This window comes from Herpailurus yagouaroundi, unplaced genomic scaffold, assembly GCF_014898765.1.
Source record: "Herpailurus yagouaroundi ecotype Mexico unplaced genomic scaffold, PumYag 28, whole genome shotgun sequence".
In the NCBI taxonomy this organism is placed as follows: domain Eukaryota; kingdom Metazoa; phylum Chordata; class Mammalia; order Carnivora; family Felidae; genus Herpailurus; species Herpailurus yagouaroundi.
In genome coordinates this window covers 102590699-102616389 of record NW_024412376.1, presented here as the reverse complement: position 1 = coordinate 102616389, position 25691 = coordinate 102590699, and the positions used below count along the sequence as shown (strand labels likewise).

The window sequence follows — 25691 nt, the reverse complement described above, 5'->3', positions numbered from 1 at the left end:
TGAGCTTTCTTTTTCTTTTTTTTTAGGAAAGGTAACTGATTTCATTGAGTCAATTCAGATCACAAAAGACCCACTTCTACTGGCAAAAGTTGCTTTGCTTTCTGACTCCACAAGAAATAGAAAAGACCAGCTGTCTGTGGCCATTTCAAAACAACTGCCTCCTCAGAGGGAAGTAATAGATGCTGGAGACAGAGGAAGAGCTCTAATCTCAGGACCTGCAGAATTTCTGACCACACCATTGCCACCCTGTCTGTGCACTCTGTCTTTGTTTCCTTCCCACACAGTGCCTTCCCACCCTTCTCAGCCTGCTCCCTGCTCCTTCAGCCACAGGCTATTTGTTATGTAGTTGCTGCCAACTTGGCTGGTGAGAAGCCAGGCCTGGAGGAAAGAGAGGGTCCTGGCATGAGCATAGACTGAAGGCCCCAACAGGGTCAACTCCTGACTCCTCCCACAATACCACTGTGCCTCCATTAAACAATGTATGGAACTAGAAGTCACTGGAGGGTCATCGGGGACCTGGTTAGCAAAAAGTGGTCCTGCTATCTATCTGGATACAGTCTCTCAGTGTGTGGAAGGGTGGCAGGAATAGAGAGGGAGGGCCACAGGGTGCTTTAGGGCCAGGTTCAAGCAGCTTACTCATGAAAACGTTATGAAAACGTTCTGAAAACGTCTGGGCTCTTGTGTCCTTGGATCAAACAAAGAAAACCTGTCCTTGCTTGCCAGTGTAACAAACCTCAGACGAGGCAAATCTCACAGAGTGTGGTACCTCCAGAACAGAGATTTGGTGCCACTGAGGCTCTCTGAACAACAGCCTGTGCAGGTCTGCTGGGAGGGTGGCATTCTGGTTCCCAGACTGGAGAGCCTCGCAGGACTCGAGCTGGCACTGCCCAGGACTGCTCACCCTATCCCAGTATTTACCTCTTGTCCTTCCCCTGTCTCAGCACCATACAGGTAGTATGGACCAGACACTGCCTTACCTCCCAGTGCTGGCCACTGGAAACTCTGGCCTCTGTTTACAACCAGAGGAAGGTTGTAAATAGTGAGCATGTCCCTTTGGTGAAGGGAAGCCTGGGCATTGACTTTCTTGCCCTGATCTCTCTCTCTCCTTAGGCTTTTGGTTGTCAGCCTGAGGAGACAGCTTATGATTCCTGTCGCGAGTGACTGGTTCATATCTAGAGCTGCAGAAGACGTAAGAGAAATTCACCACCTGGTTTCCCAGACACAACTAGGAAAGGCCTAGAAAGAAAGCTCGTGTGCTGGGGCTACAAGAGGTGGTCCTGAGGTGGCGGGGCCACCGACCATGAAGCTGAAGGATTTAAGAGCTGCAGAAAGTGACTTCCGGTTGATGGGGGCAGTGGCAGGTAACCCGGAAAGGGGTGGAGGACTTAGCTGACGCCAGCGCACTGGGAACCCGGCGCGTAAGTGGTGGGACCCACTAACCTGTGGATTCGTTTTTCGGTTCCACGTCGGGTGGCGATGAGTGGAAACTAGTCTTTGAGGACCGTTTGCTTTACCTCTGCAGGTAGCCAGCGGCATACACCTTCTCCTGGTCCTCGCGTTTGGGGCCTGGAGAATGGGGGAATTAAGGACAGCACCGTGTACTGGCCGTGGGCGCGCGTCTGCCAGCGCCCAGGAGACCTTGACCAGGCTCCGAGGCTAGTGCGTGGACCACAGGGATGTCTCCAGCCAGGGCGCTTTCGATGATCCCGGAAGTAACCAGACAAAAAGTGACTCGCACTCTGTTTGAGTGGAGTTTGGAGGAGTATATAGCCCGGAGTAGTGGAGAAGGTGAAATGAGCATTTTTCCGACCGCACAGTTGCTGTGAGCAGACGCGCAGCGGGACGAACCGCGCGCGGGTTAGGCAAGGCGCGGGTCAGGGCCGGCGCAGCCCAGGAGCGCAGGGTGATGGTTCCTGCCTCTGCCAAGCTGTGGAGGAGGCGGCTTGCCGGTTTCGCGCCCCGATCACGTGCATTGTCAGTCTTCTTTCACTGTTCAGCTCCTGCAGGTGTGTGTGTGTGTGTGTGTGTGTGTGTGTGTGTGTTTTAATGACTCAAATACACGTTTAATCCTGTTTTATAGATTTTAAAAATTCAGTGGCCTCCACCCTGCTTTCTTGCGCACGCCACGAGGATTCGGTTTTAAGCCCGCACTACTCCCCCCCCCCCCCCCCCCCCCCCCCCAAAAGAACTACTTCTGCCCCAGTATCCAGGAGAGTTGAAAAGAACCGAGTCTGGCTGCCAAATTCAATCCCTGCCCACAAGAGTCGGTCACTTCTGTCGTAAACACTTGGCTCTTCCTAAAGTCTTCCCCTCGGACCCCAGAGGAAGTCTAAGTGAAACTTGCCAGCCACCAGGTTTAGGTGGACTGAGGCTCAAGCAAGTGTCTTGGCTTTCCTGGCTCATCCCTAGGCAAAAGTTTGATCTTCTCCTGGAATCTTGCAGCTGAAGAGAGGGATGGATACAAGAACGGTTGTTTCCATAGGGGTGTAACTTGAGAAGCAGAAAGAAAAAGAAAGAAAGAAAGAAAGAAAGAAAGAAAGAAAGACAGACAAGAGGCCAAATCTCAGTCTCCAGAAGCTCAGCCTAGTGGTTTTTGGCTCCCCAGGTTTGGGGAAGAGGCTTATAGCAGTGAGTCTGGGGCAGGAGATACTCCAGCTCTTTCAGCAGACTCCTAGGGAAGAGGAGGAGGAGAAACAAGCAACTGGATTTGTTTGGAAAATCTTCGCCCCTTGAAGCATGGGATAGACTGTGTGACAGGAAAGGGAACTTACTGATGGCATCCAGCGCCACTATGGGCCTTTAATTGACAGCTTGTCACAGAACCAAGGGCATCACCTTGCAGAAGGCACAGTGCTCAGGTTAGCATCCCATAATCATTCACTCAGGAAAGAGACTACTTCAGTAAAGTACACCGTTCTGAGGGACTCCACGTCTGTTCCCAATGTCTGCCTGCCCACACTAGTTAAAGCCGGAAGCATAGAGCTTGAGACTAGAACAGTGGAAAGAGAAAGGGCATTCAGCCCCGAACAGCATCTTTCAGAGTGTGTCAGTGGCATGTATTCAAGTCATGCACACCCATTTGTGATATGACCTTTTTTCCCCACAGTGGCTTCACTGTACTGCACAGGTGACTTCCTGTGTCACAGCTGCCTTGATGTTAAGTATTCTAGTCATGGAATATTTCCAATCCTGAAAAATCTACACGCGTTTTATAAGCTTTTCATTATCGAGATAGGAACCTTTAAATGGGTGTTCAATAATGGATAAGGCCGCATCTTGACATCAACCTTGGCTTATGTGAATTGACCTTCTAGGTCAAAATCACGGCCTTTTCATTAAAATGACCAATGAATAATGTATCGGAGTGTAGTTTAAAGCTCCAAATATGTTTTCAGACAGAAATATCCCAAGAATGCAAGTCAGGTATATTTCTCAGATAAATGACAGAAGGGGCATTGCATACATGGAAATTCTCTGTTCTCAGGTTTCCTGAAACCCAGAGCGCGCATCATTAATCATTCATTGGGGTCGATCTTTCAGTCAACTGCAGCTCTGAGTAAGCCGCAGCGAGCCCTTAGCTAATCCTTCCTGCTAAGGGGATCCTGGGGTGAGAGAGGACAACTGGACAGTCAGCCACATGTGCTGGTGCCCAGACCTGCCCATCTTGCCCTGCTGTGAGCGCGGGTGTGCATGTGCGCTCACCCTCTCGGACACAGACCGAAAACTTCCCATACGGAAAAACAAATTCGGCATAATGTTTAGCGTGACCCAGAGTTTCCAATAGAAAAGCAACTCGAATTGTGGCCTAATGGCTCAGGGCGGCTCTCTAAGTACCAAACAAGCCCGTTAAATACATTAGAGGCAACAACAGCCTTCTCCTCCAGCCGCGCCGCACCAAAGGCTTCCCAAGTTGGACTGCGAATCTTGGTTTGGTTCCCCACCGCAAGCACTTCGAAGCGCTGGGATTCTCACGGCCGGACTTTGTTCCGGAGAGATTCCCAGGGCCAGGATTGTGCTAGCAGGGTCTGCGGGGCAACGGGAAGGGAACCTGGAAATCTGGTCTTGGGTAGGCGAGAGTGCGTTCCGGGGACGCAGGCGTGCAGCAGAGGTGGGAGAGTCCAGGAACTCACTTCCACGTTTAAACCACCCCCCCCCATTTCTGCTGCTGCCCCCTGGAAGACTCCCATGCTCGCGCGGAGGTGAATTCCGCGCCGTTGGCTCCGGTGGGAGGGTGGCGGTGCGGCGCGTGAGAACTGCTGGGGTGCGTGGCCCCGGTCTGCGCGTGCCCAGCGTCGGGGTACAGCTCCTCTCCGCCCGGCTTCTCCTCCCACTCACTCGCTCCCATCTCCTCCCTCCTCCACACCCCCCGCCCCCGGGACAGCGAAGCTCCCTCCCCGCACCGGCCAGAGAGTACACAAAGCGGCGGGTGAGGGGAAGCTTCGCAGGCGTGCACCAAGCAGTGAGATCACTGGCGTTATAAATATCCCAGTTCCTGCGCCGAGATCCATTCGAGTGGCCTCTCTCTCTCTCCCTCCCTCTCTTCCCCGAGGCTATGTCCACCCGGTGCGGCGAGGGGGGCAGCGCCAGAGGCACGCAGCCGCGCGGGGGCTACGGAGCCCAGAACCAACCCTACAAGATGCACTTAGAACCCCCGCGGCTGGAAGAATGAGCTTGTCCCTCCTCCTCCTCTTCCTCAGCCACCTAATCCTCAGCGCCTGGGCTCACGGGGAGAAGCACCTCGCCCCCAAAGGGCAACCCGGACCCGCAGCCACCGGTCGGAACCCGGCGGGCGCCAGCAGCAGTAGGAGCAGCAGGGGCACGACGTCTTCCTCTTCTTCCTCCGTCTCCTCCTCCCCCTCGGCTTCTCTGGGCAACCAAGGAAGCGGCTTGGAGCAGAGCAGTTTCCAGTGGAGCCCCTCGGGGCGCCGGACCGGCAGCCTCTACTGCAGAGTGGGCATCGGTTTCCATCTGCAGATCTACCCGGATGGCAAAGTCAATGGCTCCCATGAAGCCAATATGTTAAGTAAGTTGCTCGCCCTCCTGGCAAAGCGCGTCCGAAGCGGGCGATGGGGGGATTCGAGAGGGACAGAGGCTATTCCCTGGCCCACAGGCGCACCTTCCGGAGCCCTGGCTCCTGGGACTCAGCTGTCCCTCGGAACCGCGGGGCGGGTTGGGTGGAGGTGCATCTACATGGCGCGCACACGCGCACCCCTTTTGTGGGTATGAGGAATGGCGATTCCTGAGGTGTAGGCTACCGGAGGCTGGCGCACAAGACAGGTACCTTGTTTCCAGTTTGCCCGGGTCCCAAAGAGAAGCCTCCAGCCAGTGCCTGGAGAAGAAAACAAAAATCTTTTGCTCCTTTAGTTTCTGTTTACCTTCTGCTTCTGTTCACTAGGCTAACATTTTTCATGAGGCATCAAAGTGCATCCCCTTTCCTTGCCTATAACTGAACAGTTATTTTTTAAAAGAAGAATCAGATCTCACATGCCGGTCCCCCCAACTGCCACCTTAAACCCCAAAGTAAGGTACATGATACATACATGTATCCGTCTATATCTCTTGTATATGCATATTTGTACATTATATACATATAGAATATAGGAGAGATCAGACATCCCCTGGTTGGAAGAAGACAGCGATCTGGAAAACTGGACACGTTTAGAGTGGGATACGTGATAGACATTCGAATTATTAATTCCAGAGTTGGGTTTAGCAACGTTTAAGTATGTTGAGACCATGACAACACCTTGTTAGGAAGCGGCCAGCCTTTGGTCCCCAAGGACGATTAAGGAAAAGTTCTTTATTTTGGAAGAAGGTCAGAGGAGGTTCAATTCCGTACAGGTGTACATCGTGTTAAGCTTTTTTTTTTTTTTTTTTTTTTTAGCTAAGTTTTACATTCTCTTTCTGAGTTTTCTCTTTAGCTGTCTTTCCCCTCTCTTCCTATTGCCTCTTTCCTTCCACGCCATCTGTGTTTCCAGACCTTCGCTGGCTGCCCCGCCTCTGATTCCTCTCACCGCCTCTAGGTAGCCAAGGGGAGAGATGATTTGGGGGTGTGTGCGAGACCGGGGCGATCTCTTTGAGGCTTTTCCTCGGTTGGGCCAGATCGCTCATCCAGCGATAATCCAACAGATAGACACAGCAGGGGCCTGCGAGATAATCAGGAAGAGCGGGAACGGGGCCAGGAGATCGCGCTGCGTAAGGTCACCTGGCTCCGTGTGGCCGCCTGGTAGCTCCCAGATGTACTTAGCTTGCTTCCTTTCAAACCCACAGCCCTACGGGCCATTCAGTGGGCTTCTGACTACCGGAGCTGCAGAGGAGCGCGGAAGCCCCAGCAGGGCAGGCAGTCTGGGAGCCGCTTGCCAAGCGGGGCTGGAGGTGTCGCGTCCATAGGGTACCCTGCTGGCAAGCCTCCTCCGGAGGGGACAGGAGGCGGGATGTGGAAGACCTGCCGGTTCGCGCCCGCCCCTGCCCCACACCCGTCTTTTGAGCTATGCTGCTCCAGCTGGCCGTGTTACACGTGGTAGGTGTTACACGTGGTAACCCCCTGAACCAGAGAGGGGGCTCCTCCCCGGGGCCTCCCACGCGCCCCGTGGGGGAGGCTGTTTCTACGTTTCAAGGTTCATTTCACTTTTATGAAACAACTCACCGTCTTTGGAGATAAAGGGCAAGGTCTGTTAGGGTGAAGGGGAATTTTCCAAGATTTCAGGGGCAGGGAGAGTCACGTTAATTTCAGTATTTCCCTTTGTCTCTCTCATTTCCCCACACCCAACTCTTGAGTCCATCAGACACCAGAGCTCATTCCCCGCTTCTAGTAATCTTTCCACCTCTCTTTTTCAGGAAACCTTTTTCTGTTATGCTCTTGTAGTTTACCCAGGAAATTAGCACCAGCAGTAGATAACTTCTGTGTTCCCAAGGGAAGGCACAAAGTTAGCATGCACCACGCTGCAGGTTGGGGCTCAGGGGAATAAAAGAATGTGTCTTTGGTGGGTTTTGGTGTAGTAGGGATCTCTGAAAACCCGATTCATTCCCAAGATATTTCTCTCTTCTCTTGGAAAAGACAAAGATTCTGCACCTTAGGCCTTGCCAGAGGGGAAGTTCTAGAAAAGCAGATAAAGGAAAGTGAGAACCCACCAGCAAAGAATACATTCAGCTAAAGAAGGCATTGACCAATATCTTTTCTTTCCAAGATACAATTTATTTTAAAATCCACTTTGAAAGATACTTAAAAAGAACAGGGATGTTTACAAAACAGTGCCTAAATAAAACTTCCTTAATTTAATACTTTTCCTAATTCATTCCAGGTTAGAATAGGCTTTCAGGGTTTAGTCTGTATCTTTCATATGGTTTGCCATCATTCTTCACTCACTCTTCATTCATTCATTCATGCACCTATAATAGGCTACTTAATTCATCAAGCTTGATATTTCGATTGCTTTTGGGAGTTGGAGGATTTTTTAAAATTTGTTTTTGCCTTCCATAGCTGTTTCACGCAGGGAAAACCATAACTTAAGTGTTTAAATCACAGCGATTTTCTGCTTCGTGATGTCTGGAGTGTCCAACACTACTAACTATGATTTTTCTACCACTGGTGGATGAGGAATTTATGAAATATGTCATGTGTAGTGGGGGAGCACGTAATTTGGAAATTTCAAGTGAGTCTCTGCCCTCAATATCTGTGAAAGAGAATCAGAAGCCCGCTAATTGTTGGCTGGTCATCTACTTCTTTGAAAGCAGCACTTGACAGTTTCCTGACACATACATAGACTAAAGCATTGGTCATGGACTGTTGGTTAGAGTACACAAGGAAACAATTGTGTAAGTCTCACAAGAGACACTGAAAGCTGGACCAAAAAGGACCATAGAGGTACCTCATCATCTCATTTTACTGTCTGTGAGTTGGCAATGATAGAGAACTTACAGTTGGTTTTTTTTTTTTTTTTCTTATTTTGGTCACAGCATGCTACTTCAGAAAGAGTCAAAACTTTGCCACCAAACTGCAGTCTAAATGGTTCTTTTAAACTCAGTAATTTTCTGTAATGTTTGTCAGGACAGATACATATATCTGTACATATACATATGTTTTACAACTATCATTTGATGTTAAAATTTCGGCAAACTGTGAATGTTTTCTAGTTTCACCATCAGAAGTACACTCAGGCCATAAAGTTTGAAACACAGTTTATTTGGTTAAGGCATACCACTTAATATGTCCTTACCTTCTCTTATACAGTAGTTAGCCCAAGTTTTGGACACAGAAAAAAATAATCAAGCTCATAACATTCTTATTATGAAGAAATACTAGGGAAGAATGAAGAAAGATGGACAAGACAAGACAGATGATAAAATCCAATTATTGAATAGAAACAAAGGGTTTGCTTTAATTCATGAGCTTTCAAGTTTAGTTTCAAAGCTTCTGTTGACTTATGGTGGGCCATTGAAGAATAGGCAGTCAAGTAATTCTCAATTCAGGGAGCAAAAGTTGAAGGTTATGGCTGCACAAAGCCAAAGTTCACACAAAATAGGAAAATTACAATCATATATTCTGACTAAACTGAATCCTCAATTTTACTAATTTTTAAACATTGAAGTTCACTATCAATTTTAGTGTCCTATAGAATCAACCTTTCTATAGTCCCCCAGAATCTGTATCTACTGAACAGAAAAACTCAAATGGAAATTTTCTATTGCTGATTTAATCATCAAGGTCTGCTACACTGGGCATTTTAAGACTCAGATTTGATAATGATACCCAGACATCTGTGTCTATGTGAACACAAGTAGAGAAACTTCCATTTTAAATGATTTTTCTTTGAGGATTTTCAAATGGGCTTCTGAACATGGGATATCTATGTCATTCTAGTATGTTATTTACTAAGAGATGGGAAAAGTGAGAAATCTGCGTGATTTTATCAACCACCATTAATAGAGTCCTGTTGTATTAAAAACTCTGGAGGGGACTAAGGTAAAAATGTAGACATATATTTTCTTTTTGCAAAAAACTTACTTTGTAATATATGCCCATGCTTGCAAGTAAGTGGATTAAACAATGTGTGTATAAATTCTTGTCTCCTTCAATCTAGATGTCAACCCCCAAATTACACCAAGAGAAAAATAGTTCCTTCTGTTCAGCACTGCTTTTTTCTTTTGATCCTCTTGCATGCGAACTCCCTCGGAAAGATAACACATTGTCTCTAGCACCTTAATGTGAAATAATTATACTGATCCTCTCTCCTTGCCCCACTTCCTAAGTAGGAGAGGACCAGAATTGCAGGAAAGTGAAACCTGTGTCCGTACGAATGCTCATTTGTGTCTGTATGTATGTGCAGGTGTCCTGAGAAAGGAAAGAGAGGTAGTGACAAGGTCAAAGAAAACAATGCAATTTGGCAAACATGTATTGGCTCTCTATGGTCTGTGAGATACACTTAGCCTTCCAGAATTTTGCTTTAGGGATACCATCCTGGTATCTGTAATGTGAATTGTAAATTCCGATAAAATTTATTGTTATTGGATCCTAGTAAAAGTCAGGAAATTACTGAAATTGAGAAAAATTTAGTTTCAGAGAAATGTTTTCTGGGATTTCTATATGTGTGATTTAATGCATATGGGTTTAAAATATTTAGGACTCTTTAGTGAGTTACTGAGATTTGGCATAGTAAAATCAATAATGGTGTGATCTCTTGGAGGTGGGGTCAGGAAGCTGAATTGTAGGGCTTGTAGAATCTGCTCCAACATTCTAGTAAAAAAGACATTGTGAAATTACTGTTGAAATTACTTTGGAAATTATGATCTTAATAGCATTCCCAATATTACATCATAATTATGTTAAGATTTAGAAGATCATCCCAAAGTTGCCTTATGTGTTATTTTATCTGATCTCATCTTTTATCTTTCCTGCATTCTTTATAATTTTAAATAGAATAATATATGTGAAGGTATATTTTTAAGCTTTCAATTAAATATAACTTTAAAAAACTTATAAAATCCATTCATTCTCAGACAAATATCATTTTTATAGTAGAACTTGCAAGAAAAGAAACCATGCAGTATATAATAAAATAAGAACATTTTACATATATTATCTTATCTCTCCCATCTAATTTATCACAATGGAAAGTTTACACAACATATACACACAGAATGTACAGTGTGTTAGGAAACAAGTTAAATGACTCAAAATAGGTTTTTCTAAAAATAGAATATGTTATGGTCAGAAGTTGTAGCTCACATAGACAAAGCCTTAATGCTCCCATTAAACAAGTATTTCTAGAGCCTTTGTCTTGATCTTTCAAATATTAACCTATAAACATATGTATCCAATAAGAATTTTATCTTTTATGCTATGGTGTATTTTTTCGCTAACATGCAGGTTTGCATTTACAAAGTCAAATGCTTTTCTGTAGAATGGAATAAAAACGCTCTAACAATGTAGAACCATGAGTAAATTGGGGGAAAACATACAACCGACTCTCCTTTTCCACCAATCCCATATTGTCTCTTTTGTTTCTATTGTTCCACACTTAGACAACTTATCAGGTTTCCATTTCTTGCTTTTTAACACATGTTTACACAGCATTCACAATCATAACCCCCATCTTCCAAATATCTAAAATCATCAATGCTGTTTTTAATATCATTCTGTAATTGTATATATATAACTTTGTATCATGTTCTATTTATGCTTTATTAATTATATTATTACAGTATATTGCATTGTACATTGTATCTAACTTTACAAAGCATTATGTGTGCTTTGTCACTATTTGATAAAATGGCAGTGCTTCAAAATCTCTGGGTGCGCATCACAAATAACTTATATGGCAACATCTATTGAAAAGAGCATTTTGAAAACATTTTGAAGAAAATAATTTATGAGATGACAGTTTCTTTCGGAATTTCTTCCTAAAAGCAAAACTAGTTCCTTCCTAATAATTTTTTTTTTTTTTTTTTTTTTTAAGAAACATCTACTAATAAAAGTGGTAGTGGCAGTTTTCTTGAAATGTGCTTTATTTACTCTGGACTAAATACTCTTCTAACAGAAACAGTAGTTCTCCGCTACCCTTTTCCCCCATGAACTTTCTAATCAAGTGCTTTTAAGAAGTCAAGTTGAATAAATAAATAAGCAGCAGTATTTGCTATATTTATAAGTATAAGCTCACATTGTGCAAAAAAGTACCCAATGAATATATTCATATATATGTATATATCTTATATATATGGTTATTCTCAATACTACATTTTTAATAAGTGAAATAATTTTATATGTACTTCCAATACTGCAGGGGAGGTTGCTATTTTAAGAAAATCTGGTGAATTTATCTGTTCAGCAGAATACTGTTAAGATATCCTGATTAGTATATATGTTCAGAATATAATAGATTGAAAGATTGAGATTTTCTTCCCTTCTCCTTTCCATCCTTTTTTCTTTCCTTCCTTTCTTCCTAGGACAGGTCTCTTTTTAGCTATAGTGAACCATATTATTTTGTCCCGCCCCCCCCAATTTTTTGCAATTTGATGTAGGCAATTAACAAAAAGCACTACCATTTTTTCATGTTCATATAACATTATGTATGAGTTTACGATAAACAGGCAGGAATTCCAGTTATATACAGACTATAAATTTCATCTTCTAAAATACTCTGTAAACTGTGGTATGTGATTCTCATGACACAGTGGATGTGGACTTTCTTTTTTTAAAAAAGTTTTTTTTAACGTTTATTTATTTTTTTTGAGACAGAGAGAGACAGAGCATGAATGGGGGAGGGTCAGAGAGAGAGGGAGACACAGAATCCGAAACAGGCTCCAGCTCCAAGCTGTTGGCACAGAGCCTGAGGCAGGGCTCGAACTCACAGACCGCGAGATCATGACCTGAGCCGGAGTCGGACGCTCAACCGACTGAGCCACCCAGGCGCCCCTGGACTTTCAAATTATTATAGGAGACAGAGGGATGTTGACTTGATAATGTTAACTATGAAATACTAAATATAAATGATAATGTAATAAAATACCTTATTAATTTTTTTGCCAGAAAAGCCATTTAAAATACAAGATGTCTCAAACCATAGTGCATTAAACACTCATTGAGCCAATAATCCCAAATTATTTATAATGCTTTCAACAACTTTTTATGTGTAGTCTTTAAATGAACTACTCACTGAATGATTGAATATGGTATATATTGATTTGTACTTGTACAGTTATTACAATTTGGGAAGAGAGATTTAGTTCATGTAAGTAAGTATTATTTGTCTCTGGCTTTCAAGTTTCTATTAGTATTGGGTCCAAACTTTATGAGCTTCAATATTAAAAGCATTATATTATCTCTGATAGAAAACAATGGATGGGAATTCTTTTGAAAAACATTTAAAGAAATTTCCGATTCCTTTACAACTTGAGAAGATTATTTCTATTGTTAAACATTGTTTACTAAAAATGACTTATTATTTGTAAGGGAAAAAAGAATTATTAATGAACCAGGACTAAATTTTTGAATATTAGAATTTGTTATTTTAAATGAACACTTGACTGCTAGGCTTTTCTTTTTTAACATAATGAATGTTATGGAAAATAAGGATGTTAAATACTGGGGTTTTTTTTTTTTTTAATCAAAACTATAAAGAATGAAAAGAATCTGTGTAGAAATTTAATTCTTCACAATGGTATATGGAGGAGTCTGTGTTTTATTTTGGGATTTCTGTCATCCTAGGTATTTTGGAAATATTTGCTGTGTCTCAGGGGATTGTAGGAATACGAGGAGTTTTCAGCAACAAATTTTTAGCGATGTCAAAAAAAGGAAAACTCCATGCAAGTGTAAGTAGAACCGCTTTATGTTTGTTCAAGGTGTTACGGAGATTTCACATTTGTAGAATGGAATGAAGCGATTTTCTACATTGGTAGAGGGACAATTTGCTCAGAGGACTTAATGTGTGTGTGTGTGTTTTAATTATATGTACATTTAACCAAGGTGATTGTACATGTTGTTGCAAGTAACCGTTTTTATATTTTATTTACTTGAAGAGGTAATACACAGTCCACAAAACTTTTTAAGGGTGAATGTATTTGAAAATAGCACTCTCAAATTGATTGCCATTTTTCATTTATTGAAATTGGCCCAACTGAGGAGAAATATCATGGAAATAATATAGAACATTTAAAATGTACATGTTTATGGTGGCTGTGTGTGCATTTTTAGTAGATTAGGTTCTTATTCAATTTTACAAGCTATTCATGATGTCACAAATTAGGCCAAAGTAATATAACCTATTTTCACATCAGTAAGTATGGAGAGAAACCAATAAGGAGAAGATTTTTGTTTCTTGGAGAAATTTAATTTATTCATTTGAGGAACTCTCATTTTGTATTTTTGTTGCATTAAATAGAATACTTCTCAAAATTATGAAGACTAATTTTGTACTCAAAAATTTCTACAAGCCACATATATGTGTTGTAACTGATTTACAAATTAAAGATTTCTATGTTTTTTTTTTTTTCCAAAAATGCTGATTACTTGGGAAGCATCAAAACTTTTTAAAGATAACAAATATGTTTAACTTAGTTTTTCTACTCACAGGTTTGGTTTACTTGTATTAGGTCCATATGCGCAGCACTTAAAGGTGACTTAGGCTCTTTCTGTAGCTTTGTCATATTAGGTCATTTGTACAAAGTAGTTATCATTTAGCGTTAGTCCTCCACTTCTTATTTTCTTTAATTCCTACTGAATGAGTTGGAGAAATATCACTTTCTAGTGTTTGAAGTATGTAGGAACTTTCAGCTAGGAGTGTAATCAATTGAAACTTACTATCTATGATTTTTTACCTATAGAACTTTAAAAAATTCAGTGAGAATTTCACTTGGTTCAATTTGTAAGAATTTCAGTTTTCTTTTTTCTAGCATCTCAAGGTGATTTTTTAATACCTCTTGGAGGGGGTAGCAGAATTCAAGCTATTTGTGTAGTTATTTGTGGATTAAATGAGATAATACATTTAAAGCTTTTAAAACAGTATTTGGTACACTGTAAGTGCGCAAGAAATACTATCTGTTATATGGCAAACTAAATATAATAGATTCTAAAACTCAGTTGGTTGAGATAAATGGAAAACCTTTGCTAATCTCTTTAATCACCCATTGCGAGAATTATAAAAAGGTTTACCTACTTCATTTTCTGAGGTGGTGATTGTATTCTAGCAAGCTCTACTATGGTTTTCATCAAGTAATCACTCTTTGATTATTTATCTTAAGAGGCAAACTTCTGCATCACTGTGGAAAAGTAGGACATGCCATTTTATAAAAAAAAAAATTGATTTTAAAGAATCCGCATGCAGAATAGAAAACAATGACCAAACGCATCTGAACACAACCCTTTCCCCCAGTCTACTTTAAGATTGTAAAAAATTGAAACACTTTTGGAATCTAAGCATCATAATAAAGTGTGGTGCATGTAAAGAAACTTTCTCTTATTGCTTTGTTTTGGGTAAGCACCTTAATTTTTTAATTGTTCTGACTTATGCCCTAGTACATGCAAAAAATAGACCAAACTTGGGCCAGCTTCAGGGTAATTGCCACAGAACTCGAAGCATTACAAATGGATGCCAATTAGAAAGGTCACACTGAGAGGTGAGGATACATGATTCCTCTGTCAAATGCAAGAAACAAATTTCCAGAAATTTGACCCAAATGTCTAAGGCTGGCTGGCTGAAATAATGCAGATAATGCAAAAACAGCATCTGTTATTCTTTCTCATCTTGGCAGGCTAAAGTTATTTCATGGAATAATGACTTTTAAACAGCACAAAGCAAGTCTTGCTCTTGTCACTCACTGAAGCTCTTTGATATTAAAGTCGTTCTAATGACTTTGAGCTGAATTGTAGATAAAAAAATTAAGCCCTATGATTATGTGGATTCTTCTTAAACCTATTGTCCAAGCCTGCTTTCTCTTATCTGAGCTTTTATTAGCACTTTTTCTCTAGATGGAAACCTAATTAAATTATAACGTGATTTATTTTTAAGGAAGTTGAATTTGGAAATAGTATTAATCCTAGCAGTTATCAGTTTTATGCCCAGATGGTTTCTTCCTGTTTTCTTCTAGTTAAACACGTTGAAAAATTATTCTTGTAACTTTAGATATAATCATTTGATTTAGTCTTGATTTTCACAAAATTGGATGGTCACTAAAAACGCTAAAAACCTTTATATTTTTAGGATTAAATGTATAATTTGTGAGTTGCTTTAAATTAGTAACTGTGCAGAGGCATTTAAAGCCTACCTTTATAATCATTTTTCTATATATATGTGTATATTTACATCATATTGTACATCTTAAACTTACACAATGTTACATGTCAATTATACCTCAATAAAACTGGAAAACATTTTAAGTTAATAGAGTACTTTTAAGGTTTTATATATACAATAAATATGAACCAAAAATATGAAGCATTCATATAATTCTGGGGGAAGTAATTTCCATACTGTATTAAGAAATATTCATGGATAATTATAGATTCTCAGCTTAGTTTTTCTAGTAACAATTAGAATATTAAAAATTAGTTGCTGGGCACAGACAACGCATTTGCATAGTTCTTTAAAAATTCTTTCACTCACATTATCTCATTACATGATTAGGTGAGGAAAGAGTCTTAGAGATGTTAAATAATTTCGTTAAGTTAACACAGTTAACAAGCAATTGAACCAGAACCATCCTTTTAACATCCTGTTTCTCTGCAAATGCTACAATGCTTTGTAGGTAAAATTTAGTTGAGAGAAGATACTAAATTTTGTTTGGAACCAATTACATTGTTTTCACCTATTATTTTATAGGAATTAACAATCACACAGTTTAGTAATATTTTTATACTACATGTCAAAGAATAAATATTGTGGCACATCCTTACAATATTTTGCTCGTGCGTCGCCTCCCCATCTTACGCAAGCTCTGTTCAGACTCTTTTTTTCCCATCTGTTTCTGTGTCTTTAGTTTCTGTGTCTGCCACAGAACCTATCACAGAGTTTTGCACACATTGGTGGTTCAATGTGATGATGCGCCACATAGGAAAGGCCTCTCAAAATGAACTTTCAAAGCAGAAGAGAGCTATATTTTGCTCACTGAAAAATTTCATTTATAAAATGCTTCATTATCAGTAGACGCAAAAATGGCAAACCAAAGTATGAGCCCAGAATGGGTACACTTAGGCAATATTTGTACTGAATTTTTTTTTGCGTGGGCTAAGTTTGTTAATTCAGTGTGCATGGCTTCCTGACTCATTCAACCTACACATGTCGCAATCTATATGCAGCTCTCCTTAAAATCTTTACTAGTATACTTCAAATACACAGTGCAGCCAGATACCTACCATGCAGGTTTTTTCAGCATTCTTTACAAGGGTGAAGACGTATGGTCTTCTCCTTCTTCAAGATGTGTTGGGAATCTTCGAGAGTGGGAGTAGGTGACTGCTTCCCAAAGAGCCATGAGGGTGAGTCAGAGCCTTCACTGAGACCTCCACTGTCCTTTTGAACTCATTCCAGGCTGAGGTACCTTGTGGAAAAGAGCACCCTTCTCTTTCTGTCTGTGTCTCTGACTGCTCGTCTGTTCCTGTTCCCTCCTCACTCTGTTCCTGCTCTCTCCTCAGGTTTGTTATCTCTATGGAAATCCCCATAGAGCACCTTTCTGGATTTATATGAGGTGGGTGCAGATGTAGGAGTGAGAGACCTCAAGTGTGGTGGTTACAAGCATAGTTAGATTGTGTCATTCTAGTTAAATTAAAACTAGTCATTTTACTTAATCTTTCGCTTCTGTGGTTTTATGAATTGTAAAAGGACAAAGACTAAAATCATGATCTATTGTGATAGTTGCGCAGTTTAAATGAGATAATACATATAAAATACTTAGAATAGTGCCTGGGAAGTATTCAGCATTTAATTTAGAAAAGATCTTCCTTAATTTGCTCTCAGGCAGCTGTTTGATGATCCTGTCTCCTCTCTTAGAAGACGACTTTCTGATTTGGGGGTCAGGCAGCTGTGACCCTTCAGATATTTAGACCAGCCCCAAATCCTGTTTATCACTGACCTTTTTTTTTTTTTTTTTCCTTTAGGTCCACTTTTAGGCTCTTTTTGTGCCTACAAGAGCCCCTTATCTCCAGAGTTTCCTTTTTTTCAAGAAACCTAATTTGAAAGCAAAATTCCCAGGCTCAAGGTCTTAAAGAGGCAAGGATTTCTTAATGATCATAATCTCATAACACTTTTAGACCCCTGTTGCATCTTGTTCTTTTCCTAAAGAAAATGTAAATCTTGGAAAAGATGGTTGTAATGTATTTTTTTTTTCTTTTTGCCTTTTCGTAAAGCACGAATGATAGCACATTACCTATTGGGGAAGAAACATTTTAGCTTATTTTAAAGGTCCAGAGAGAAGCATGTGGTAGAATTATTTTTGTTTCTCAGGGTTTTAGGGGATCATGTTTGGAAGGAAAGCTAATTGCAGAGTTTACGAAACAGGCATGGAATGTATGCTTGATCAGCCCTAAGCAAGGACTAGAACGTCTTCCTTTCCTGGTTTCGGAGGGTGCCAGCTGGCTTGCCCGGGATGGGAGTCTGGACTGGACTTTCTGCGCTGGGGGCAGTGTGAGCAGGAGTCAGCAGCCTCGAGAGCTGGGCATGTTTACTGAAAGGGGAAATGGACGCTTGAGCAATAGTTACCATCATTATCATAAAAAAATAACCTATTAAGCACTCCACTCTCCCAGTCAAGACCATGAGCTCTTTAAAGGCATTTGAATAGAAACTTCTCTTGCCCTCTAAAGGCTTTCAATTTACGTAGTAAAACTGAGTGTCCAGTTATTCAGTCTCAAAACTGGGGTCAGGGTGCTGCCTTTACAGTAAATGCCGGTTTTCCCGTAATTTCACACGATGTTGACCGAGCTAGAGAGCCTATTTTGTTGCGAAAATCTGGGTGCCATGAATTAACTTGCAGCTTCATTTCAGCCTACAGCGAGAGAGGGTGTTCTATTTCTTCAATGGTTGGGGGAATGGCTTTGTGTTTTATCAGCATTTTTGTAGTATCGGCAACTTCAAGACAAGTAGGACTATACAGAAATCTAGGAGATGCCCTTGGGTCTCTATAGTGTGAAGGAGCTGGAATCTAAGAATCAGAAGATGGGAGATTTAAGTCACAGGTGCTGACCCTGGCATTTGGTAAACATGGGACTTTAGATGAATCTTTGTCTTTATTTCTCTGACTGGAGGATTAGACAATAGCATCCTACTAGTCATGAGATTATTGTGAAGGTGAACTAATAGATGAAAAACCCCTGGTGTATACAGTAGCCCTCAATAGCCCCTGTTTCTGAGCTGTTAAAAGCATCAGAGGGAAAACTCTTACTTCACCTGCATCAAATCACACGGGGTGCTGGTTAATGATGCAATTCCAGGGTCTCACGTTAGATTTACTAAAGACATAACCTCTGGAGATAGGGCCTGGGGAATTTGCATTTTGAACTGGCTCCCCAACTAATTTTAAGTCAGTTCGTAAAGTTTGGAGGGGAACAAATCCTGTGGTTGTGATTCTTCATTACATTACTTCAGGCTGGTTTATTGTGAAATCCAACTTGTGTATTCCCTCAGTCACTCGGGATGAAGATCTGAGATATATAATGGAAAGATGTCCAGTGCCAAGCAGGAAATAGGCCATGCCCTGGAGATAGCATAGTATGGTTGCAACTGACCTATACAAAGCCTATGTAGTAAAGAGTCAAAGGCAGCCCTTTGGGTGCATGTCGCCCGGCACTGAGCTCTTCCGCTTGGAAGCGATGGGAGCAGGGGCTGCCTTTCAGCCTTTAATCACCACCAAAGGTGGGTTCCTTCGTTCAGGGAGCTTTAAGCACAACCACACAAAACAGCCTCGGCTAAGGGCACCTGGCCGGGCAGCCCCGAAGGTGGGAGTAGGGACAGGAACCAAGAAGCACTAAAAGGAGGTAGGGAGCCAGAAGCAGGGATGCATGCAGTCAGGAAACTTTGCTTACAGTACAATTTGGCTTATAATTGTTTTTATCGCAGTCTATAATAATATTTTAATTATTTAATAATATTGCAGCCCACAATGACATTTTAATTATTTGTATTTGGTTAATTATTTTCTTCATAAGGGTTTTCAAAAGAGGGAGGCAAATCAAAGAAAACAAAGTGAAATAAAGAAGTAAACTTGATTAGTACCCCCACAAACTCCAAGGATTATACTCACATTGGTGCAAATTCACTCCTCTCTCCATACCTCTTTCATATGTTATGTATTTACTTGTGTTGTTGCATGTAGTGAGAATTGGTACTTGTTTGCATTGACTCAACTCATTCACTGCAGGATCCTCACTCATCATACAACACGATATGTACTAAGGAACAAAACTATGTTGAGAGGTTTCAGAAAGCTTTTTGAAAAATATTGTTTCAGAAAGAATTTTTTGTTTGGCTTACTTGACGCTCAGATTTCAACAACGCAGAATTAGTTTTTTTTTTTTAAATATCCCGGTTAACCAAAATTTTACCTTCTTTGAACTGAATTTGACCTTTCTTCTAAACATCCATTGTGTGTTCTCACCGTGTGAAGAGGTGAGTAGAATTAAGGCACGGCACCCTTCTAATCCAAAATTCATGTTTTCCTTAACTGCACTCTTTCTCTTACTCTGAGTTATTAGGCTACCCAAGCAAAAATGGTTAAATTTGTTTAAGGTTTATTTGTTTTGTCCATTAGGACTATATTAAATTACATAAAAATTAGCTGGCTTGAACATTTCATTTTAATTTTGCAGTTATGATTTGTTGAATGTAACTTGTTTTTACACTTGCAAGATCAAGGAGAAATTAAGGAGAAGGGTGACTGTGTGTTGGGTAAGCATCAGACTCTTGATTTCGGCTCAGGTCATGATCTCAGGGTCATGGGATCAAGCCCCACCTCAGGCTGTCAGCACAGAGCCTGCTTGGGATTCTCTCTCTCTCCCTCTCTCTCCCCCTCCCCTGCTCACACTCGCACATGTGTGTTTGCATGTGTGCATGTTCTCTCTCAAATAAATAAACATCAAAAAAAATTAAGGAGAAAAACATATAATGTAGCTCAACAAGGAACATGGACAGGACCATGTCTGTATTGCTTCTCATCATAAAAGTGGCAACTAGCACAGTGCCTGGCCTGTGATACATAGTCAACAAGATCTGTGGAATAGACTGGTAAAAAATGAATTTGAAACCAAGATACTGGTTCTTTATGTTCGGTCTTGCGGCTGATGGTGCTAACACGATGAGGCAACGGGGATCCTGCTTTCAATAGCTTCTTTGAAATTTCGTTCACCTCTCTATCTCACACCTCAACTATAGAAAAAGTCTTTATGTCAATGTCACTCTCTCTAGGGAAACAATGTAGTTCTATTGTTTTAAAAGTATACAGTTTGCCAGGGGCACATGGGTGACTCAGTCGGTTAAGCGACAGACTTCTGTTCAGGTCATGATATCACGGCTTGTGGGTTCAAGCCCCTCATCTGACTCTGCTGACAGCTCAGCACCTGGAGTCTTCTTTGGGTTCTGTGTCTCCCTCTCTCTCTCTGCCCTTCCCCCACGCACGCTCTGTCTCTCTCTCTCTCTCTCCATCTCTCTCTCTCTCAAAAATAAACAAACATTAAAAAAGTTTTTTAAAGTATATATTTTGCCAAAGGACTTCTGATAATTCAAAGGGGATTTAAAAAGTTAAAAGTAGCCTGGAAGATTTATTATACAAAACTGTGTAATGGTAAACATCTATATGTTCAAACACCTGTAGCTAAGAACTATATTGCTTAGTGACTCTTTGCTCTAAAACTGGTTCACGCATGATATTAGAAGCTGAAATTCATTGTTTAGGGCCACCGTCTTGTCTGAATGAACAAGGCCAGGAATAGTGGCAGGAACAGTCAATCCCCTCAAGAAGAAACCAGATCTCTTGGTGAAAAAAATTTGCTGAAATCTTTGTTTCAAATGGTGCTGTTCCATCACAGCTGGAAGAATTTTTCAGACAAAACATTAATTTAGAAGTCAATTAAGAAATCCAAAACAGTCTGACCGCCTTTACTCCTAATGCGGGATTTTGGAAAGGCTGTGGGGTTACACGTGGTGTGTGGGTCCTTAGGTTCTGAACATCTCTGCCCTGGGTGACAGTTAAGTAGCTCTTGAAAATCTAGAGCCCAAATAGCCTTCCTTTGTGTTAAGAAAGAACTATGGACATGAATCTTAAGGAGGAAAAGAGAATGGTTTTAGATGAAATGATTTTAGCAGGTGGAGTCGGTGAGCTTTCACTCATCTGAAGATTCTAAGATGGAATTGCTATAGGTTTAATTCACCGAGGTGTGTGTGTGTGTGTGTGTGTGTGTGCCAGTAAAGAAAAGGTTAAATAATGCAGTACACTTTAAAAAACCTGTCAAAATTGGATAAAGTGGTCACTGCTATTTCTATTTCAGAAAATAGACTTTTGCAAAATAGGACTAGAAGTCAGGTTTTGGGTATAATGTATTATATGTCTTTAAAAATGTTTTTCAAATACATTTGAAGAAAAAAATGAGGCAGGGTAAATATACCTGCTACTCTGTTTGATTAAGCCCCCTATACCTTCCTAAAATGCTTATCCTTTTATGTAGCAGAAAACATTACAAATGGCTATGGCATTTTTTTTTATTAAAAAAAATTTTTTTTTAATGTTTATTTATTTTTGAGACAGAGAGAGACAGAGCATGAATGGGGGAGGGTCAGAGAGAGGGAGACACAGAATCTGAAACAGGCTCCAGGCTCTGAGCTGGCAGCACAGAGCCCGACGTGGGGCTCGAACTCACGGACCGTGAGATCATGACCTGAGCTGAAGTCGGACGCTTAACCGACTGAGCCACCCAGGCGCCCCATATGGCATTTATTTTAAATAAAACTTTGGGATTATCTAATGAAATGGGAAAGCATTTAAGTCCTTTTAAGAGCTAAGTAACTATAAGAAAATCTACATTTGACTTGTAAGAAAGTCTTTTTAATAAAAAGAAAAATATGGGGCGCCTGGGTGGCTCAGTCGGTTAAGTGTCTGACTTCGGCTCAGGTCATGATCTCGCACTCCGTGAGTTCAAGCCCCGCGTCGGGCTCTGTGCTGACCGCTAAGAGCCTGGAGCCTGTTTCAGATTCTGTGTCTCCCTCTCTCTCTGACCCTCCCCCGTTCATGCTCTGTCTCTCCCTGTCTCAAAAATAAATAAACGTTAAAAAAAAATTAAAAAAAAAAAGAAAAATAGGACAGTGATGTCAGCATAGCTCCCTTGGCCTAGACATAGGCTGGTAGGGTATGACAAGATGACAGGAATACCATAAGCGATAGTTCTTTAAAACATCTGTTTCCAGAAGCTAGAGATCAAATCCAGGGAATCACCAGTAGACTTGTGGAGATTCTAGATATATAGCTTCATAGTTCTCAAATAAAGAGCTTTATTGATTGAACTCTACTTGAATGTAAGGAACTTGGGTTAACCGTCGTATGTAACATAAATGCTCTGTTGGAAGTGCTCTGAAATCGGTTGTCTTCCAATATTGTCTCTACTTTGCACAAGTCAAAATATTCATATGACCGTCAACAGTAGATCTAGGTAGATTCCCTTCCGCAGTTCTGACTTTCAGATAATAGCGTTGTGATCTGTATTGCAGAGGAAAGCTTGGCATTATTAGAAAAAGTAAGAAAAAATAACTTTTAATTCTAGTATAGTATCTCTTGGTCTGATATGGAAAGTGTCTCATATATATATTTAGTGTTTTTCTATATAGACATCAGTGTATTTGGTATTTGCAAGCCGAGGAATTCTATACAATGGTGCTCCCTGAAATTGTGAAACCCAATGATCTAGGATAGGAATTCTTATCCTTTGAGAGTTATGGCCTGTTTTGGGTTTGATGAAAGCTACCAATATTTTTCCTGGAAAAATATTTTGGTATTCACAATAACCCTGTGGATAAGACCTGTGGGTAAGGAGCCTGACACTAAGACATTGGTTGGCAGAATTGGTATCTGATCACAGATCTGTCTGCACGCTTATGCTCTACACCCCCAGACCATCTTCTTTTAATTCCTTAACAGAATCTTCTGTTAAAACTTAACTTTTTAACTAGAAATTTCAAAGTAATTTAAAGACAGTAACAGAATTGAAATATATTAAGAGTTCCTATTTTTTAAATATACATTGATTTTATTTCACTATGTACACAGTAAGCAGAAGTCATCAGCGTTACAACCAGAGCAAACTAAGCATTTTCAGAGCTTTTACTGGCCTACTTTGTCAGCCTTATCTCTTGTTCCTTCTACCATGAATCCTACCTGGAAGTCATACTGAATTACTTACTACCTATAGTAAGTGTCATGTTGACCTGTGAACACACTGTTCCTGCTCCCTGAGAATCATTTCTCATGTCACCTTGCTAATATCTTGTACTTGAAGACTCAGCTCAGATGGCACCTTTTCTAGGAAAACTTCCTTGCCCTCTGCCAGCCGCCTCCATCCTCTTAGATTCCCTTCGGCTATGCTGTCATTGTTCCCTCTGCATATCGCTGTCCTCATTCCCTGTATCAAGCTGTGCCATGACGGATGTCTACTTGTCTGCTTTTGCCACTATTCTGGGAACATTTCAAGGGCAGACATTATATGTGTGTGTGTGTGTGTGTGTGTGTGTGTGTGTGTGTGTCTATGTCTGTGTCTGTGTCTGTGGAGGGGAAGAGAGAGAAAGAGAGAGAGAGAGAGAGAGAGAGAGAGAGATCTGGATGAAGTATTGCTAGTGACTCCAAAAGTAATTTTTTCTTCTTGGCATCAAATATTCTCTCCTGTATCACTGTGTGAAGATATATTTTTTCCTAAAGAACTCTAACACATGCAATATTAATAGGGCCATATGCTACCCCTCTCTCAGCACCATGAATCACACTGATAACATTGAAAAATGTATTCTTATTTCAAAAGAATAATCTGACCCCATTTCTCGAAACATGCATTCATGTTTTATCAGGCAATTGTTCCTTAGTAATTCAGTTCTATTTATTTTCTTGATGGCTTAAGAGGGGAAAAATATTAAAATATTAGAAGTTATTTTTTTACTGCAAATCTCAAAGTAATTTAAAAACCATAACAGAATTTCAACATATTAAGTGTTCCTGTTATCATTTTTAGATACATTGATGTTATTTCACTAAGTATACAGTAAACACAAATCAGCATTACAAAGATGAATAAAGTGGGAAGATAGAAATGAAAATAGTAATTTAAAGCAACTTTTTAAAAGAAGCCAATATGTCTTCGGGCACCTGGGTGGCTCAGTCAGTTAAGCATTTGTCTGAGTCTTGATTTCAGCTCAGGTCATGATCTCACAGTTTCCTGAGTTCAAGCCCTACGTTGGGCTCTGCGCTGACAGTGCTCAGCCTGCTTGAGATTCTCCCTCTTTCTCTGCCCCTCCTCCACTCACATTCTCTCTGTCTCTCTCAAACTAAATAATAATAATAAAAAAAAAAAACAAAAAAAAAAAGAGGCCAATATGTCTTTACAAGAGAGAATGGAGGAGGAATCTTTCCGTCAGTGGAAATTTTGGTTTTCCTTTACAGTATAAGACCTCATTTTATTACATGCTGAAAATATTATTACTATTTACAAGTTTTTCTTCTTTCCCCCCACCAGGCCAAATTTACCGATGACTGCAAGTTCAGGGAGCGATTCCAAGAAAACAGCTATAATACCTATGCCTCAGCAATACACAGAACTGAGCCAGCAGGCCGGGAATGGTATGTGGCCCTCAACAAGAGAGGGAAAGCTAAGCGAGGCTGCAGCCCGCGGGTTAAACCCCAGCACATCTCTACCCACTTTCTGCCAAGATTCAAGCAGCTAGAGCAGCCAGAACTTTCTTTCACGGTCACTGTTCCTGAGAAGAAAAAGCCACCCAGTCCTGTCAAGCCAAAGGTTCCCCTTTCTGCACCTCGGAAAAGTCCCAACACCGTGAAGTACAGACTCAAATTTCGCTTTGGATAATATTCTTCTTGGCCTTGTGAGAAACCATGCCTTCGCCTCAGGAGTTTCCACGGGTGTCTTTATGGCTCTGAAGAAAAACTTTCGGATACACCTGCAGCTACACTCCACCGTAGTGAAGTCCAGTCACTTGTTTCAGCGCGACTGAAACAAAACTGTTTTCTGATAGGAACTGAACTGGAATTCTTTGTCCAACATAGGGAGCACACTGCTTCAGTCAGGACGACATAAAGCCTTTTGCTTTATGCTTCGTGCATACTCTGTATTTTGAGAAAGTTAAACAGCGTGGACTATGTATTTTTCTGACTTTTACAGATCAACCTGAAAGAACATACATGATACATTTTTATTTTTGGTTTCCAAAGAATATTTTGATGCAGATAAAATATTTTATTAACTTTTGTTTTTTGTTTTTTGTTGTTTTTTTTAAAAAAGTACCTCTGCATTGAGCATATTTTCTTACTTTTATTTTAATTAATATGACATAACCATTTGAATGCAGTTTATGAATATAAATGTGTTTATAGCCCATTTGTAACATGTGGATTTTTTTCATTTTTCTTATTCATCGCACTTTCATTTTTTATTTTTATTTTTTACCATACCTCAGATAATGTAAGTTTAGTCCATCCTCTTACAATGCTTAAATTCTCTTCAACAG

The 25691-nt window shown here is 40.7% G+C and overlaps 1 protein-coding gene across 3 annotated transcripts; it reads left to right on the top strand.

Moving 5' to 3' along the window:
* Positions 1 to 4402: 4402 nt before the first annotated feature.
* Positions 4403 to 25420, top strand: FGF5 (fibroblast growth factor 5). 3 transcript variants are annotated; one of them, XM_040480258.1, is made up of 4 exons: positions 4403 to 5023; positions 12704 to 12807; positions 16622 to 16674; positions 24686 to 25003. In XM_040480258.1, exons 1-4 carry the CDS (start codon positions 4666 to 4668, stop codon positions 24891 to 24893), a joined length of 723 nt encoding a protein of 240 aa, XP_040336192.1. In that variant the 5' UTR covers positions 4403 to 4665; the 3' UTR covers positions 24894 to 25003. The 3 variants fall into 3 exon arrangements, with proteins under 3 accessions (XP_040336192.1, XP_040336182.1, XP_040336201.1); XM_040480248.1 differs by lacking the exon at positions 16622 to 16674 and having other exon boundaries at positions 24686 to 25420; XM_040480267.1 differs by lacking the exons at positions 12704 to 12807; positions 16622 to 16674 and having other exon boundaries at positions 24686 to 25420.
* Positions 25421 to 25691: the final 271 nt, after the last annotated feature.

Coding starts and splice junctions, on each gene's coding strand:
- FGF5 (XM_040480248.1), top strand. CDS start 4,666: ATGAGCTTGTCCCTCCTCCTCCTCTTCCTCAGCCACCTAATCCTCAGC. Junction 5,024..12,703: donor CCATGAAGCCAATATGTTAA/GTAAGTTGCTCG, acceptor CTGTCATCCTAG/GTATTTTGGAAATATTTGCT. Junction 12,808..24,685: donor AAGGAAAACTCCATGCAAGT/GTAAGTAGAACC, acceptor TCCCCCCACCAG/GCCAAATTTACCGATGACTG.